Source organism: Misgurnus anguillicaudatus, chromosome 10, assembly GCF_027580225.2.
Source record: "Misgurnus anguillicaudatus chromosome 10, ASM2758022v2, whole genome shotgun sequence".
Lineage (NCBI taxonomy): Eukaryota > Metazoa > Chordata > Actinopteri > Cypriniformes > Cobitidae > Misgurnus > Misgurnus anguillicaudatus.
In genome coordinates this window covers 24,702,876-24,722,375 of record NC_073346.2, presented here as the reverse complement: position 1 = coordinate 24,722,375, position 19,500 = coordinate 24,702,876, and the positions used below count along the sequence as shown (strand labels likewise).

Genomic DNA, 19,500 nt, shown 5'->3' with positions numbered 1-19,500 from the left:
TAAAGTTAATAGTATTCTATGTAAGGAATAATTGATGACGGGCCATTGAATTATAAGAAAATAATGCACACCCAAGGTGCCATTACACCGCGGGTGTGCATTATTTTCAAATCATTCAAAGGACCGGAGTCAATTATTCCTCTTATACCACGGTTACATTGCTCTGGTGCCTATTTTTAAGACATTTGACAAGTTAGGTGTGCGGTTATCAAAAATTTATGCACGGAACATTTCTCAGCCAATCAGAATACAGCATTCAACAGACCCGTGGTATAAGATTAGTCATATTTAAGAATGTTATGCATTCTGACAGCAGTCTTTTATCAAAGAGGAAGTGGTTCAGTGGGTCATATGATTTTTACCAAAAAATAAAGAACATTTGTGCTTTGCTCAACATTCTTGTTAAAAACTACTTTTACGTATAAGGTCTGACAACACAAAAAATTATATCCGCAATTGAAAAGGAATTCATTTTTATATAAGACTTAATTTTGTATTATTTCCACTTGTTTTGTAATGTTTTAAGAAACTATCTGAACTCAATAGTGTAGTATCTTTCATTTCCTCATTGTGATATGCCTCAGGTCCTCACACTATGAATTATTAAATCAAAATCCATTAAAAAGCAAAGGTCAGACCTTTGAATTAACATGTTTGCTTTGACAGTCTCTTAGTTCTTTGTGTTGGCTTTGGTTTCCTTTCTTGTTCTCACGTGATTTCAGCTCTTCCCCAAAATGTAGTGCTGTGTAAACTTTTCATAAAACCAAAACAACAAACAACTACAGAGATTTATGGAAAATGATCTGAATTTTATTTTATATAGTGTTCCTGTACAGAGTACAGTATGGCTCTGAAAGAATGAATTACAAAAAATTAAAACATTATTGAAGTAATTCATAACAATGACTGTATATTAATACCATTACTAAATACCCATACAGTGCATTAAATATGAAAAAGTTTTCTTTGGTCACAAAAAAAGTCATCTATAAAATCAAACATCATAAAACAAGTGATTCAAAAATCAGATCCCACCAGGGGCATTGGGGAAAAAATGTAATACACAATATCAAAACTCCTGCAAAAACAAATATTGCACAAAAAAGCTGCAACTGCAGTGTCTGATGTGATTAGGAACATTGTAAAACAAAAACATCACTAAACATTGTAGTTTAACTCTTTTAGAGAAGGTTTTAATTTGCTCCAACAATAAAAAAATATGATGTTGAAGCAAACTGATAACAGTGATTAAGTCCGTTGTGTTGTTGCTCAGTACCAGACAGTTTTAGTCCCTTGTAAATTCCCTACTTCCTGTCTCAGTCCAGTTCTCACATGATTGGGTAACTGGCCAGGCTGGCAATGCCACATGCATTTTTACGGTTACGAGCCATCAGGACGAATCCCTTCTTTCCCCAGTCTTCACCCCAACTTCAGGAATAAGAAAAGCAGTTTAACCCTTGTTTAAAACTAGCCGTGATAACACGTCGAATCACATGTATAGGTAATAGGACAATGAATGAAGCTGAATCTCACCTGTTCTTCACAATCCAGTACTTTTTGCCTTTCGGTGTGGCTCCATAACCGACAGCAAGCACTGCATGGTTGACATCATCTTTGTTACAGTTGGGATCATAGTACACACCTAGGAATCAGTTTTGGACACAGCACCCCAGAGAGAGAAATAAAGTAGTTAAGGTTTGGTCTCTTATGCGTAAATGTAACCTTTACTACAAATTTTTCAGCAAAATCATTGCATAGGGTGACCATACGTGCCATTTTTCACGGACGCGTCCTGGCCAGGATTTTCGGTTCGTCTTCTTGAAGTCGTATTTGTTGACCGCATACGCCATCCAGTTAAATACATAAGACATACAATTGTAGTTTCATTCTTTCCTTAAAATGTAATAATATTAATAATCCTCTATTACGTATGTATGCGATCGACAAATACGACTTCCGGAAGACGCACCCGAAATCCTTGCCAGGACGCGTCCCGGAAGAATGGCACACATGGTCACCCTACAGTTGCAATATACAAGGCTTCAACTACTAGGCCTACTAGGTACTAAAACAGAAATCAAATGTTAAGTACCGCTTTTGTAGTACAGGAAGGTGCTCTGCATGGCATCTATACCCACTGACACAGGTCCAACATTTGCAACAGCCGCTGCCAGTGCCTTTTCATTACCCTGAGGAATCTCTTTAAATCCCTTACAACTGGTTGCTTTTCCTGACACATTGTAGGCACACTGCTGATCCTGCAGGGGGCAGTATTGACAAAAAAAAATTAGAGTTAAAAATAACATTACATAATTACAGAAACAAACCTGTGAATGTTATTGATTTGATTTGCAACTCAAATTTGTTATGAAAAATAAAGTTGACTTTCATTACCATTCCAACATAAGGGTAGTTCTCTTCTGAGTCAATGCCCTGGTTTTCTGCAACGTACTCAAATGCATTTGTCATATATCCTCCACCACAGCCGTCATTTTTAGTCACACAGTCCACCAGGTTCTGAGGGCTGAGGTCCACCAGGTTACCCGTGGTCTTCTTCAGCTGACCTTCCAAAGCTCCAACAGAGCTAAAGGCCCAACATGAGCCACACGAACCCTGGGGGAATCAAGAACAAACAAAGCTTTAGAGCTGCTTCCTGTGTAGAGAAAAGTATGCAACTCATTATAAACATTCTATCTTTTACCACTAGATGGCGCCAAAGCAAAGCTATACCTCTAGGTGGATAAAACTTCCAGTTAATCTATATAGGGTTAGTAAAGTGTTAACTGTAGAACTTTACTGTAGTAACAAATGTTATGTTTAGGTTAAAAATGTTTGATTTGCTCACTTGGTTCTTGACAGATGTGACATAGCCCAGTTTACGGTAGTCAATGGATTTGGGCAACTTTTTTGTTTCATCAGGCACATATGTGTTTATGGGGTCCTGAGACATGGGCATTTGGAGTCCCATCACTTTATCCGCCACTTCCTCTAGAGTCTGTAGAGAGATGAGCATTAAAGACAATATATTTAAAAACTCTAAAAATATAAACATACAGGAAACATTTTCAAAAGCTAGTTCCAGTAAACAAGCCTTTCAGAGTATTGTTGATGTGACGTTCTTGTTATCACATGCTCAGTATACAAACAGGTTTTCCAAGAAGAAGTAAAATGAACAAAGTGAACATGTGGTATCTGAACCTTTTGCCAATCGTACAGTACATCTGTTTTTCATTCAAAGTCAGTTTTTGAACAAAAAGTTTAGCATTTTAAAGTATTTATTTATTAGCAGATTATGATGAAAGTCCTGACCATATCTCCAAAGTGATTCATGCCCAGATTATAGGTATGAATCCCCAGTTCATACTCTTTGTTATGGGCCTCAATAAACATCATGTTCTTCTCCCAAATGGCTCGACGAATAGACTCTTCATCCTGTCACACACACATACATGTTGAAATTAAATGATGAATGCAATAAGTGTAAATCATATTATCATAAAAAGAATAAGGCTATAATTTTGGTCATGTCCAGGTTGTTCTGTATCTCAAAACTCCAAAAAACTGCAATCAGATACGCAAAGTCTGCAAACTCTGATATAAAATATGTAAAGGATCCAAGAGGTTCTTTTCTTAAAACTTTCCCTCACTTTTAATTGAGCTGAGTGTACAAAACACTCCCATTAGAAAGGGAACATTAGCCAGTTAATGCACTGAAATTCTAATTAAAGTGGTCAGAAATAAATAAATAACAAGCTAGCTTTTCCTCTTCCTTTAGATGGGGATACAGACTGAATCTTCTCCAAAGTGAGGATGAAAACAAAAACCAAGTTCTACTTCATTTCTTCTTTTCAGCACCGCCAGAGACACAAACTGGACAGGAAGTTGACTTACCAGACCATTGTACTCTCTTCTGTAGGTGATTTTCCAGCTCTCCCATGCTTCATCCAGTAAAATATTACTCAGAGCGTGAGCTACACCCCAACACAGCACCAGCACAGGTATGCCACCAAACTTATACATTATGCCCTGAAAAAAACATATGCCCTTAGAGGATTAAACACTATATGCACTACACTGCTTGAAATAAAGGTGTTAAAAATATTTGCAAAAGAACGTTTTTGGTAGCCCAAAAAATTTTTCTTTCATACTTTTTAAAAATCTGTTTAACACTGATCATTTTTCCAGCGCAAAGACAAAGTCACTTTTGTGAAACAGAAAAGTTTTGTGTATTAAAAGGTTTTTAAAGTAACCACGCAGCCTGACAAATGTTATGAAGTTTTATTTTTATGAAGTGGTCGAGGAACGTCGTTTTTACTGGAACCCACATGCCCACAACGAGAAGGCTATTTCAGGGATGTAGCTTACACAGATAGCGCAGTGATTTCTAAAATAGATAAAATTCCTCGCTAACAACATCTAAAAGTTATCCTCTTAATATACTTAATCAAGTAATTTATATTTTAACATTCGTGAACGTTAAAGTGAAACCGAAACAGCTGCTAATGCTTAGATCTGCAAAACAATTAGCCTGCCATACTTTTGTCCTACTCATACGAACAGTAAAGAAACTGCAAGTCACTGTAAATATGAATAATACAAACAATGCAAACTATTCAGGATAAAAAATAATACAACTAAGTATAGCCTATGTTTTCCCTGTCGACGTTTTTCTGTCGTTTTTGCTCTACGGCGACGAGGCAAATAGCCTACAGTTACCTGGGTTTGGTGATTTCTGAAGTTCAGTTGCAAATGTCCAGATCTCGGTTTGAAACTTTGTTAGATGAGGATCCTTTTATGTCCCGGTTTTGAGGAAGTTCCTCCTATGAGAGCGAAACGGGAAGAAACGGTGCGCATATGGAATCATTTAAACTCAGATGATGTCAGGTGTCAGGTTACAGTAATACATATTCATAAAGACCTAATACAAAATCACAATTCTTTCTTATCTATTATATATCTAACTTTAGCATTATATTATTTTCTCTCAGAAATACAAATGTAGGTTATAAAGGTACTCTTTGAAACTATTATTATAATAACCCTTTTTGTAGGCCTATACAACAAACATGAAAATATTATTTAGTCAAAATGTCCCATACAACTAGCCTGCATAATTTGTAAATTATGTTACAGATTTTTGCTAAATGATTCAGGTGTTTTGTTGCAATCACTAAGCTTATTTTGAAGGAACTTTTTAGGCAATTGCAGTTATATTGGAATTTTGCAAATGAGGTGAGTTATGTGCATGGTTTTGTAAAATATAAACAAAACCAAGTGTTGTGTATTGACTGAATACAACGAGAATGTAGAAAAAGTTGTTTTAGATCAAACAAATAATGTATATATGTTTTTATGCTTTCTGTCATTGTGTTTATTGTTTAATGTAGATGGCTGATTTAATCAATATTATGCTTGTAAGCATTGTAGCATCAAGGACTCTTAGAATGGCTGGTTTATTTTTGCCCATGGTGGGTAGATTTTGGACAGAACCCATACTGGGTTATTATACACCATGGTTGCATAACAACAACCCAACATTCATGGGTCATTTTTAACCCAGCATGTGTTCTGTCCAATATTCACCCATTATGGGCAAAAAATATCCAAGAAATTTCTAGAGTTTGTGTGTAAATTGACATGTATATAATAAATTTTAGTGATCTGAGTGAGTTTTGTCTGCCATTTTATAATCTAAAAGGCCGGATGTCCATTGGGATGCATTAAATTGTGTTATATAACACTGAAATTATCTTTAGATTAACATTGAATAATATAAGTTAATACTGTTAAAAATATAACAGGCAAGGTCATGCTTACCAACAACACAAGTTTGTATTTATAAGAATAAAATGTGCTTCTCCTCCTGTTCACATGCTGAGTCATGTCTGTATGATGTCTGATTAGGTTAGGGGTCATGTCTTCATTTTGGTTGGTTGATCAGGGACCAGTCTGTGACCAAACATTATTAATATTACATTATTAATATTATAAAAGCATGGTTGGGTAAAATGACATTATCCAGGTTAGGGCTAAAATTAACAGCTGTTATGTCCATGTTTACCCAAACATGTTTTAGAGTGTATTATTGTATGTGATGTTTATTTTCTCCTAGGCATCAGAGTCTGTAACATCTGTAATTTAATCTACAGTCATCTCACATTCTTAACCAAAATGTTGACATAATAAGTTGGTCATTTTTGTTTTCAGCTGGCATAAGTGCACTCCATGGTGGTCACAATAACACAAGGTACAGTAAAATAGATTTTTCAAGTCAGTACACACATATCTTTTTGTTTATTAAAGAGCACCTATTTAAATGCTTAAAAACAATGTTATTTTGTATATTTGGTATAATATAATGTTTGCGTGGTTTATGGTTAAAAAACACATTATTTTCCACATACCAAATTTTTTTTTCAGATTTCACTCTTTCCTGATTTGAAAGGACTGTGTCCCTGATTGGCCAGCTAATCTGTATGTTGTGATTGGCCTGAATCCCTCTGACATCAGCTGGAAATGTGACGCTCCTTACCATGTTTGAAAGATTTGCGCACAATGCAATGCTAACAGGAGTTAACTTACAGGCCGTAAGTCCAAGCGGGAGGAATTATGAAATGTCGTTCTTGCCTACGTCACCAATCCCAGGAAGTTAACTGTTGCGTACAATTCGTGTGTTTGTTAGTCCAAGAAAAGAGAATGACGTTGGAGACGATAACTCGCGTCATCGTTTACTTTGGGGTTTGTACCTTTTGCATATCGTTAACATTTACTAATACACACTTACACACCAAAGGAAATGTCAAAACATGAATCGGACCATAGTTGCCCTTTAAAGGAATGATTTCCTTACACTTTCAAATTTTATGTTTAGACATTTATTGGATAAATATAGCGAGCCAACAAACATCTTGGTATTCTGTCAACACAAGATTTTAGGTTTTAGCTTAATCTATATAGGCCTTAGTTATATTAAAACATTTAACAAAAAACAACATTGGTGTGCATCTTAAGACAAAACAAAACAATGGTACTGATATGTGTTAAAATACATCAGTGCAAGATGTTTTTAAATTGAGACAGCTCAAACATAAAAACTGTCCGAGAAAATTGCCCCCTAAAGTCATTTGTTTGGTTTAATCTTAAAATTTTGTTACTTGTTAGCCAGATAATCATACTCAGACTCATACACTCGGTGCGGGTCTAGGTAATCTTTAACAAACACTTCCCTTTGTTAGTCAACAATCCACGTGTAATGTATCAGTGTATGATGTCTACTCTATAAGCATGCGGTCAGCACTAAAAGGATATAAATGTATTTGAGAAAAGTCCCCTACTGTTAGTTGTTCATGCTATGTGCAGATTACTCACAAACATACGAGCAGTCCATAAATATCTCAAGCTATAAGCATCACAGTCTGCTGACATGATGACAAAACCTTGCAGAAGAAATGTATGAACATATTCATATACATGTATTCAGATTTATCAAATCATGCAATCGCAAACCCACACCACTGCAACCAGAACACAGTGGGATTGGATTCATTTACACAAAAGGTTTCATTTATCATTCATTTCGATTCCTTGCACATTTGTACCCTTCAGTTACCCATCAACTGCACCATACAATCAATAAAACTGCCTCAGAATAATAATCCTAATGTTTTTTGTAACGTAGCAAAACACAGAGCCGTTCTGCCTTTAAGTAGATTAAGATCAATGCAGACTAGAGGAACTTTTATCGTGATTAACTTTTGTTTCTCAAACAGAAACAGTGTCACCTAATAAATCAACAAAAATAAATCAACTACCTGGCTTTGATTTTAAACTAAATTGCTATTGCAAATTGCAATTTATAGGGTAAATGTTATTTGTACTTATTAACCTGCAATATCAGCAGGGGTTAACTTTGATCCAACTTTATTAAATGATTAAAGCATTTCCTGTAACACAGGATTGCTCATTCATGCTTTGGCAAAACTTCAGACTTTTTTAGGCATTAAGGATTAAGCTTGTATATCTTTTTTTTAAGACATTTCAAGCAGTTGTCTTCAGATATCCCCAATGTAAACCAGTAAACAATGATATTGTCATGAAATACTAGTAAATTAAAGAAATAAACAAACAAACGCCTTGTTTAGGAAATATCACTCACACCAACATTAATATATACATTTTTTAACATATTCTGTACAATTGTTCACTCAGGTTACAGTCACACAGAAAATATCCCTTAGCCTTTACTTAGCACTGTTACGCTTTAAACTTAACATCTGTTTCCTGTAACTTCACATACCAGTCTGACCGCACTGGAGAAACCCAGAATCCTTTGCTGAAGTCACATGGTCTGATCCCATGACTATCACGAGACTTTTGATTCAAAGTTGTTTTTTACAGTTTATTGTTCAGAAAAACTATGCATCAAACTTTCCTTTCTGTGAACACTACGGCTTACACAACACAAGTCAAAAGGTTTTACACATTTAATTAAACAACTTTATAAAGTGAATTCTGGGATGCTTATAAACAAAACAGAGTTCTCACAAACTTTAATCTGAATCATCAATAAAAATGTTTATGTTTTTCTACTAAGTTAATTTCAATATAGACATAGATAGAATTTTTTTAAAAGATCATTAAAAAAAATTACTGCAAACATTATACATTCAGTTTTATTTATGGGTTGTAGCCCTAAGAGTTGTGAAATACATTCTGATTGAAAATGTTTGCACTAGATTATTATAATTAGCAAAACATGTTTATGTATATTATCTTAATCACGTTCATGCTGCAACAGAGAGACTCCATTCATAAATCGCGTGTTGTCTTCCCTGTGCCGCCAGTATTAGACCTACCAACAGATGTCTTTACCGGGATTAAAGATCAAACACAAAGAGCTGGCCGACTATACAGTATATTATTGCAGAGACAAACAGTCTTTAAAGAGTAAGAACACATTCACAATTTTAAAGCTGTGCCATCTGTCTCATGCACAGGGATAAGAGGGTTTGTGGTGTTAGGATTTAAACAAATCGTGTCAAATTCATTATAGCATTTGGAAGGCCAGGCCACAGAGGTTGCTTTCTATGGACTATAAAAACAAAGAGTAACATTCTGCTGGATTGCAGAGGGATAATTAATATCATTTTACAAGACTTTTTAATTTGACAATGACCAGCAGTAAGACTTTACTTATAACAACAAAGCGAATAATCCCAAATCCTGGCTGAACAGCAAAACAGCCTTTAATTTTGGAAACATTCAGAATAAAAAAAAATTCACATTTGAAGCATTTTCAGATCTAAAAACAGTTAATTGTTAACAACAGTGTTTGGTTTATATTTTTACAGATGTCTATATAACAATATAAATATCTGAAAATGAGGTGTAGATAAAAATCTATAGGAGAAATAAAGGTAAATTAATTAGATTATCTCCTATCTTTTTACCTTAAATTTTATTTCTGTTTTCCTTCACTTTTTTAAATACAATTCAGAATATGTGCTTTTAAACAAAGCTTTTATGTTGATTCATTCATGCATTTATACAATAAACAACATTACTGTTAAATCTTTTATAGGTATAATGCTACTGTAGATGTACATGCAATTAATTTAAACCACAGTAACATGAAATGTGACAGTGTTGTTGTATCACTTTTGTAAAGTTTAAGGAACTTAAATGAGGATAAAGGTGAATGTGCCTATTAGAAATGTTGCACTCAATCCCTTCCTTCATTTGTAATGTTTTCCCTCTAGTGGCCAGATTTAATTAAATGCCTACAGGCAATGCGGAGGGTGTCACTGTTCTCCCAAATCATCAATGTATGACACAAATCTCTCTTTTCATTTTACATTCATTTGCTCAACCCATCTAATCTCATTGGCAAAGAGTTTATAATGCTTATAACAATTGTAAATGGCAAGATTTGTCTGACACATTGCTTTTGAAGGTAATATGAGACAAAATAAATAATACCCTGTTTGTGAAATCCAGGTTTAGGTCTCATAATCCAATTATGAGATTAGGAGCATCAAAGTTTGATTTTAACCATTGATTTCATTTTCATTTCAATCTTTGACATTTTATTTTTTCAGTTTTCACAGAATGTTCTTTACATGCAAATCACAAAAACATTGTTTAGCTAAGTTTTCACATGTGCTTTTATTCATTTGCGCTAAAATTATCATTAATGGTTCATTGTGTTTAAAGAACATTGTCCTCTTTAGACAAAATTGTAAACATTTAACCTAACAGAAACTTTAGTTTTAACGGTGGTGTGACGTCCTTATAAAGCTATATATAATTACATTTAAAGGGGACACGTCACAATAATTTTTAAAGATGTCAAATAAATCTTTGGTGTCCCCAGAGCACATATGTGAAGTTTTAGCTCAAAATACCATATAGATAATTTATTATAGCATGTTAAAATTACCACTTTGTAGGTGTGTGCAAAAATGTGCCGTTTTGGGTGTGTCCTTTAAAATGCAAATGAGCTGATGAAACTCAAACACTGCTCACAATGATGGTGGTTTGTTGCAATTAAAACTCAATTGTGCTTTTCTCTGCACTAAATGGCAGTGATGTGGTAGGATAGTGCAGATTAAGGGGTGGTATTATTATAATAAGAGCTCCTTATGACATCTTAAGGAGAGCCAAATTTTAACGACCTATTTTTTCATGTGCTTGTAGAGAATGATTTACCAAAACTAAGTAACTGGGTTGATCTTTTTCACATTTTCTAGGTTGAAAGAAGCACTGGGGACCCAATCATAGCACTTAAACATGGAAACAGTCAGATTTTCATGCCACGTCACAATAATTTTTTAAGATGTCAAATAAATCTTTGGTGTCCCCAGAGCTCATGTGTGAAGTTTTAGCTCAAAATATCATATAGATAATTTATTATAACATGATAAAATTGCCACTTTGTAGGTGTGTGCAAAAATTTGCCCTTTTGGGTGTGCCCTTTAAAATGCAAATGAGCTGATGAAGTGCAAACACTGATCGCAATGATGGTGGTTTGATGCAATTCAAACTCAATTGTGCTGTGAATTATTTTCTCTTTGTCTGCACTAAATGGCTGTGCTGTGGTTGGATAGTGCAGATTAAGGGGCAGTATTATTATAATAAGAGCTCCTGATGACGTCATAAGGAGAGCCAAATTTCAATGACCTATTTTTCATGTGCTTGTAGAAAATGGTTTACCAAAACTAAGTTGCTGGGTTGATCTTTTTCACATTTTCTAGGTTGATAGAAGCACTGGGAACCCATTATAGCACGTAAACATGGAAAAAGTCAGATTCTCATGCCATGGCCCCTTTAATAAAAATGTAGTCTAAATGTGATTCAATGTTAAATTCAAGACTTGTGTTTTGCACAAAATTAAAAATATCTGCTATAGTCTGTTTGAACAAATGCTTTATAATGACATTATAGGCTAACTGTACAGATGGTGAACTTCAAAGTTCATCTATTATAACATAAAGGTGACTACAATTCCTAAGACCTATTGTACAATACTAAGTTATTTTAGTCCAGGGATCCCCCTGAGGGTCCAGACTCTGGTGGTCAGCATGTTGGAGGTTCTTGCATGCTGCTCTGCACCTCTGGGAGCTAATAAAAGATAAATCGCTTGTTTTTTTAACTATCCAACATTCTTTCAAGTGTTATAAAGTTTATGGCTAAGCACTCTTAAAAATGTCACATAGGTAAACTTTTTGTATTGCAAACTCAACTTCAGATGTTTTGCAGCACCACGAGTCAAACTCAGTCAACCATCTGCTGTTTTACCTAAATCTGCAGATTTGGCCAAGCCTCGCAAATATCTGTCATGTTCCCTCACTCCACACTGAGGTGTTATCCCTCCATAAACCGCGCTGCGTTTCTGCTGAATGGGACAGTAAACAGTGATCTGCTGCTCTATAAATGCTGTTTGTTAGAACTCGATTTGAAACAGACAGGTGCATTTGAAAGTTAGACGAGAAGCGCTTAGGGAACAGTCTAAATTAAGGCTTCAATTACGCTAGAGGACCCTGGAGAAATGTGTCGTAGACAGAAGGAATTAACGAGGAAGCAAAACGATTAAAACATTGAGGTCTTGTCTCATGACAGCACGTCCTTTTACAAGCACTGCGTAACAGGACGTTAAGTTCTGCATCTAGTGAGGAGTCGCGAATCGAGATGGACGGAGACTTGGAGTGCAATGGAATTTCAGGTTTACAGATACTGTAAGGAAAGCGGGTGAGTTTCAAAAATCTTTGAATTTTACCGTAGTTTACTACTATAGAATATAACAGTAGTTTTCCAAGTAGGCTTTCTTAAGTTAGGCTACTTATATTGTTGTGGTAATCACGACTTCTTACTCGCGCACGTCCATAATTTCGCATATGTTTTACATAAAAAACAGCCAAAAAAAGTACCTATTATTGTAGATTTTTATAATCCTAATGTGTACCTACTTTTATAACATCTTTTTTTTTCTTAAGATCACATCTTAAACGCGCCGTTAATATCAGCAAATGCGTCAATAAAACTAATTGATCGATTTATTTTGACAGTTTGCGTCTACACGAATTTTAGATTAAGGTCAAATGCTCGATTGAAAAGGTGTCCTGTTTTTAAACATAATTTGGCAACATTATAAAACGTATATTAACGTAGTTAAGTGATACTAGATCACTAAATTCAGTATAAGAAAGCAAATAGTATGCATTGTGTGCTAAATTAGATCTTTTTATATCTCAAAAACAAATATCTATGTCTTACAGTCTATAAAGCCACACTGTGTTTTCCTTTTAGTTTTATGGTACTAAGAAACATAACTTTGCATTATGGTATGTACTGAATTTGGTCTTTATTAGGCTATTGTCTCAAATCAATGCATTAAGCAACGTTACGCGTTTGCATTGTCCCTTAATTAGTTGATTTACTTTCTTTGTTTAAGTTCACTGACAGTGTTTTAAGTGGGTGTAATGAATCTGCGCAAGTTCTTTCTAATTAGAGCCTTGCGTCATCGGTGATGCGCGGCAGCAAATTATCCTCGCGCGGCGTCCGTGCGTGATTGAGCGCGAGTTTTGGTGCAGATCCAGATGAGCACTTTAGTAATGCACAACAAGGCTTGATTTATCACAGGTTGATGGGACGGATCGGTAAAAGCACTCACTTGATCAGTGGTTTTGTAGGCTATTGCATGGTCACTGGCGACTTTCTCATCATCATCCTGCATACAGTAAGCTATGTAGGCCTATTGTGTGATTTATGAGGTAGTACACAGTGTCATTTTTTTTTTTTTTGAGAGGTTTACAATCACTGAACGAAAATTACTGGTGCACATGCCCATGTTTTCCCTTTTATAAATTAAACTGTAATTTGACCATAAAGATTATTTGTACCCTCATAAGTCTGCGTCATATTTTGTGAGCAACATCCTGGTTCTTTTTGTAATCCGGCTGCCCTGAAGCAGACCTATTTACGACTGCTTAGACACTAAACTATCCAGGGCACTTTATGACCCCGCTAATGGATGTCCTGTAATACAGCACACAATCTGGTGCAGAGGGCATCTCACCGGCGACCATTTCCCCAATGATCAGACCCATCTTTTAAATAAGAAAGAGACAGTACATCACTGTCTGTGCAAGAATGCTTCATTTACTGTAAAAGCCAGATTTCTGACACTGGATGGTGGGCAATCTGTCTGAACACGGATGATGGATTATAATCTGTAGTCATCCATACATAGGTGAAGGGGATTCTATGCATTTTTATGCTAACTAGACACAATACGTGTTGTTTTAACACATTCGTTTTAAGAGTGTTCAATTGGAAATAGATCAAATAACTCAATAGCTGATTTACTGTAAACCATGTAATCGCTGTATTGTTCCTATACAGTAGCTCGGTTGATACAGTATGGCGGCATAAAAGGTGACAGGTTCCATTGTCAGGAAACACAAACTGTTTAAATGTATACAATTTGATTTGCATATACACTCACCTAAAGGATTATTAGGGACACCATACTAATACTGTGTTTGACCTTTCGCCTTCAGAACTGCCTTAATTCTACGTGGCATTGATTCAACAAGGTGCTGAGAGCATTCTTTAGAAATGTTGATAGGATAGCATCTTGCAGTTGATGGAGATTTGTGGGATGCACATCCAGGGCACGAAGCTCCCGTTTCACCACATCCCAAAGATGCTCTATTGGGTTGAGATCTGGTGACTGTGGGGGCCATCTTAGTACAGTGAACTCATTGTCATGTTCAAGAAACCAATTTGAAATGACTTGAGCTTTGTGACATGGTGCATTATCCTGCTGGAAGTAGCCATTAGAGGATGGGTACATGGTGGTCATAAAGGGAAGGACATGGTCAAAAACAATGCTCAGGTAGGCCGTGGCATTTAAACGATGCCCAATTGGTACTAAGGGGCCTAAAGTGTGCCAAGAAAACATCACCCACACCATTAAACCACCACAAGCAGCCTGCACAGTGATAACAAGGCATGATGGATCCATGTTCTCATTCTGTTTACGCCAAATTCTGACTCTACCATCTGAATGTCTCAACAGAAATCGAGACTCATCAGACCAGGCAACATTTTTCCAGTCTTCAACTGTCCAATTTTGGTGAGCTTGTGCAAACTGTAGCCTCTTTTTCCCTATTTGTAGTGGAGATGAGTGGTACCCGGTGGGGTCTTCTGCTATTGTAGCCCATCCGCCTCAAAGTTGTGCGTGTTGTGGCTTCACAAATGCTTTGCTGCATACCTCGGTGTAACGAGTGGTTATTTCAGTCAAAGTTACTCTTATATCAGCTTGAATCAGTCGGCCCATTCTCCTCTGACCTCTAGCATCAACTAGGCATTTTCGCCCACAGGACTGCCGCATACTGAATGTTTTTTTCCCTTTTCACACCATTCTTTGTAAACCCTAGAAATGGTTGTGTGTGAAAATCTCAGTGACTGAGCAGATTGTGAAACGCAGACCGGCCCGTCTGGCACCAACAACCATGCCACGCTCAAAATTGCTTAAATCACCTTTCTTTCCCAGTCTGAAATTCAGTTTGGAGTTAAGGAGATGACCAGGACCACACCCCTAAATGCATTGAAGCAGCTGCCATATGATTGGTTGATTATATAATTGCATTAATGAGAAATTGAACAGGTGTTCCTAATAATCCTTTAGGTAATTGTAAACGGTTAAATGCACAGATGTACACTGCTATCATGTTTCTTGTGCTCATTTTTTTCACAAGTGTATAAGATGTAAATTCAAATGTTTAGGTGATCATCATCCAGCGTCTCTATACAAACCTCCAAGACCACACATTTAAAATGAACCTGAGCACATATGCAATGACCCAGTTACATTATTGAATTCACAGTTTAGCTTGCGGTAACCTTGTATCACTTCTGTGACCTCGGAAAGTAAAAGCTTAAAAGTTACGGTATTTAAACCTTCACCATGCGACCATGTGAATCATATGTTCTGCCTTTATGTTCTGAGTATATATATCTTATGTATATCATTACTTGATCATGTATATATTTTCCACTACACACCTGTTTCTTCTGCATCAAATTCTCTGCAGTATGAGAACACAAGGTACATGCAATGATAAAAGTGACCGGCACAAAGCTGAATTATCATAATCTGTCCTTCAGACTGTTGTGATCTAAAGCCTGATCTGACCTTTCTGAGCTGCACCAAATAATCATTAGAAGCAGACAGGAATAAATGGTTATACTGTAGTTTGTCCACACAATATACAAAATATATACAAATATAATATATTTACATGAACCATTCAAAGAGACAGGGTACAAAAGAGGCAGGAACTATAAGAAATGTTTTGCAGGGGACTTTTTTTAAGATGTAAATACATATTTGGTCTCCCCAGAGTACGTATGTGAAGTTCAAATACCATATAGATAATTTATTATAGCATGTTAAAATTGCCACTTTGTAGGTGTGAGCAAAAATGTGCCATTTTTGGGTATGTCCTTTTAAATGCAAATGAGCTGATCTCTGACCTAGATGGCAGTGCAGTGGTTGGATAGTGCAGATTAAGGGGCGGTATTATCCCCTTCTGACATCACAAGGGGAGCCAAATTTCAATGACCTATTTTTCACATGCTTGCAAAGAATGGTTTACCAAAAGTTACTGGGTTGTTCTTTTTCACATTTTCTAGGTTGATAAAAGCACTGGGGACCCAATTATAGCACTTAAAAATGGAAAAAGTCAGATTTTAATGATATGTCCCCTTTAGATATTTAAAATTCAGAGCACCTACTAACAGTTTTATATTCTGTGGAATAGATTCAAATGTACCAAATGGAACTGAGTGTACAGCCATTTTATTAGTAACCGAAAGCATAATTGCATAGAGCACAACGGGGTGTTTTAACTTCCATTCATTTCTTGCATGAGGGGTTTAGATTTTTGAAAGAAGTGCTTTTTGCTTTTTCTGCTGATTCCACTGGGCCTTAGTTAAAACCTAAAACTTTACAGAAAGTTTCTTTTTTCCCTAATAGATGCACATAAATATTCAAGAGAAAAAGCTAATTTGACCATATATTGAATTAAGATATTCTCTCTGTACCTCCAGGGCACCCAACTACATAAAGCAAAGTCGCATTCACACAACCCACCACCACAAAAAAACAAATTCTGTATTACATCCTGGAATGAATACTGATGTTTACAATACAAACTGCTTAGATAATCATATTTGTTGCAAGCCTGCAACCGCCCCTGTCATACTGGGTCTCTTTATCTCCCCCTCACAGTCTTTCAGACCAAAGCAGCTAAATCAGTCACACTTCAACCGAGGTTATAAGACTATAAATGCTAGTATTATATGGTGCACATGTAAGAACACAGCAGAGATGTATTTCAGTTCTTATGGCCTTCAGCAAAAGCAGCTTAGAGAGGGATCTTTGTTCTTTTGCTTGGCATAAATTGTTGCAATTCACTGTGGACCTCAAATTAAAAAAAATTAATTAAGCTTAGCATCTGTTACCTTTGCATTCAAGTGCTTAAACTAATTTCTTATAAATTTCTCTCTCAACCGCTTTATGTTTATTGTTCCGTTCCCTTGGAAAGCCCGGAGGGAACAAATACCCCATGACCTGCAGATCTGTCATCTTTCCCTTTGCTGAACAACACCTGTTTCGGAAAGCTTTTAATACGCATTCGCATGGCTTCATTCTGTGATGGGGTGGAAGCAAAACTGAAGGCGCCAAGAGTCATTAACAACACTTTTTTCACTTTGTTACTATTGCAGAAATGATCTGAGGAATTCTAATAGGGGATTGGAGGGGGAATCTGTGTAGTGTCATTCGGTTGGGACAAGAATAGCATAGAAGAGAGAATCCCAAAGACAGGTGATGTCAGCCGGGTACATTCCCTGTCTGCACGAAGAGATCAAAGGTTAGGTTAACTATGTGGGTCAGAGACCTTGGCGATGTCACACATGAGGGGGGCTGAAACTTTGAACACTGTTAGTGTATGAAAAGCAGTAACGGGTAAAAATAAATGTATGTGTGGTTTCGTGATTGCCATGTGAGGGATAATGTATAGGCAGCAGGTTGTTATTGCAGAAATAAACCCAGACGAAGGGGTTTATTTCGTGATGGCAACCAGTTGCTTGCACATTACCCCCTTATAATATGGTATTTACCTCATAAGTAAGGTAAGCAACATTACATATTGATTTTGAAATTTTATTTGCTCATTTTTAACGAATGCAGACCTTCTGCGAGGCAAACATATTTACTTTCAGTTTTAAGACAAGGCAAGACGTTCAAATGTCACACTCTAGAAATGGCTGGGTTGTTTTTGCCCCATGATGGGTAGATGTCGGACGGAACACACCGTGTGTTGAAACTGACCCAATGCTGGGTTGTTTTAACCCAAATGCTGGGTTATTATACCCAGTGACTTCTTTATTCGAGGGCGCTCGATGCGAAGTTCGTCACAACTTGTATGTAGCCCGTCATGTGTGTGGTTCATATTTTCAAAATATGTGTTCTGCATGTCGAGTGAACCTATGTGCATCATGTGTCTTGTCAAAATACTGCAGACGCGTCGAAAGGGTTTATGATAAAAGAGACGCTCCGGATACTCGCATAATGTCATGTGTAATCAGAGTTTACTGTTAAGGGAGTGTCTTGCGTGTATTTTATGAACGTGAGCGTTTCTTTTATCATGAACGGTTTTGATGCGTGTGCAACAGGCACTTATTTTGACGACTCCAAACACATATTTGGATTTTGCGCTCCTCGGATGAGCAGTCACGAACCGCCACTGATTATACATAACAACAACCCAACATTAAGTCATTTTTAACCCAGCATGTGTTCTGTCCAATATTTACCCATTATGGGTAAAAAATAACCTAGACATTTATAGAGTGTATGAACACACTATTTGGTTTAATCATTTGTAAATGTCAAAAATGTTATTAAAAGACAGATTTATATTTTATTTTTGTGTAATATTAAACTGTGCCTGTCAAAATAATTTGCTTTATTAATGCTGTGTGTTATTTATTAGTTTCAGTCGGTTGTTATCTCAGAATAACATACCCTGGAATGTCGCGACTGGCCAATCAGAATTAAGCATTTAAGGGCGCTGTGTAATAAATTGGTTTAGAAAGTAATTGTGGACTGGATTTTTTTTACCTTTTTCACTTGTGCATGTCAAAGATTAGTAAAAACATTGGCTTTCATACATTTTTAGTTTTTGTGCAGCAGATTTTATTTTTTTCAACCTCATTTACTGTTTTTGCCCCATTGACTTCCATTATAACAAGATTTTTTGATTGCAAAGTCATGACATCATATTATCATGCATGAGGACAAAAAAGCCGCAAACTAATTAGGGAGAAACAAATTAAATCTAATGCTGCACAAAAACTAAAAATGCATTACAGCCAATGTTTTTACTAATCTTTGACATGCCCAAGACTGTAAAAGGTTTAAAAAGTCCAGTCCACAATCACTTTTTATATTGAAAATCTGTCATTTTGTGTGTTATTCCCCCAAATCAGTAACACCACTTATGAACTTGGCAATTAAAGAGTTAATATAAGATTTGTCACCAAAAATCATTCCATTTGCTGAAACACATAGAAAGTTGTGGCCAAATTAAGGCAAAAAAGCCAAAAATGGCCCCAACAACCCATAAGGGTTAAAATTCCCGGACTCATCTCTCCTCCTTATATTATAAGAAAGCCAAGTTAATGCCCAATTATTAATTTTCACTGATATAAACCCGTCTACTCATCTCTGCCTTGAATGAGGGAAGTCAAGCGTGAATTGGAGTCAATCTTCAGAGGCTTTAAGTGTTGCAGCAATGAAGGGGAACAGCAACAGCGTGTCTGTACAGAAGATAAAGGGCTTTGCTCTGGCATAGATCCATGTTATTTACTGTAACCTAATACAGTCTGTCTGAACTTAATGGCCTAATGAGTTTTCACTGTTGAAAATAA

The 19,500-nt window shown here is 36.2% G+C and overlaps 2 protein-coding genes and 1 long non-coding RNA gene across 4 annotated transcripts in view; 1 reads left to right on the top strand and 2 right to left on the bottom strand.

The window, feature by feature from the left end:
• Window positions 1-788: 788 nt before the first annotated feature.
• Window positions 789-4,876, bottom strand: ctsk (cathepsin K). Of its 2 annotated transcripts, none has more exons than XM_055210248.2 (8): window positions 4,717-4,876; window positions 3,892-4,026; window positions 3,310-3,432; window positions 2,846-2,995; window positions 2,395-2,613; window positions 2,093-2,258; window positions 1,534-1,642; window positions 789-1,428 (listed from the first exon to the last, which is right to left on the bottom strand). In XM_055210248.2, exons 2-8 carry the CDS (start codon window positions 4,018-4,020, stop codon window positions 1,329-1,331), a joined length of 996 nt encoding a protein of 331 aa, XP_055066223.1. In that variant the 5' UTR covers window positions 4,021-4,026; window positions 4,717-4,876; the 3' UTR covers window positions 789-1,328. The 2 variants fall into 2 exon arrangements, with proteins under 2 accessions (XP_055066223.1, XP_055066224.1); XM_055210249.2 differs by having other exon boundaries at window positions 3,892-4,029; window positions 4,721-4,867.
• Window positions 4,877-5,625: 749 nt separating this feature from the next.
• Window positions 5,626-19,500, bottom strand: part of LOC129448130 (uncharacterized) — a 26,631-nt gene continuing 12,756 nt past the window's right edge. The window contains exon 3 of the long non-coding RNA XR_008645652.2: window positions 5,626-5,949. This is a non-coding gene — a long non-coding RNA (uncharacterized lncRNA). The remainder of the gene's footprint in view (window positions 5,950-19,500) is intronic.
• lingo4b (leucine rich repeat and Ig domain containing 4b) overlaps window positions 11,875-19,500 on the top strand; it is a 12,219-nt gene continuing 4,593 nt past the window's right edge. Inside the window, exon 1 of the mRNA XM_055210241.2 lies at window positions 11,875-12,246. The gene's annotated coding sequence lies outside the window, so the exon portion shown is untranslated. The remainder of the gene's footprint in view (window positions 12,247-19,500) is intronic.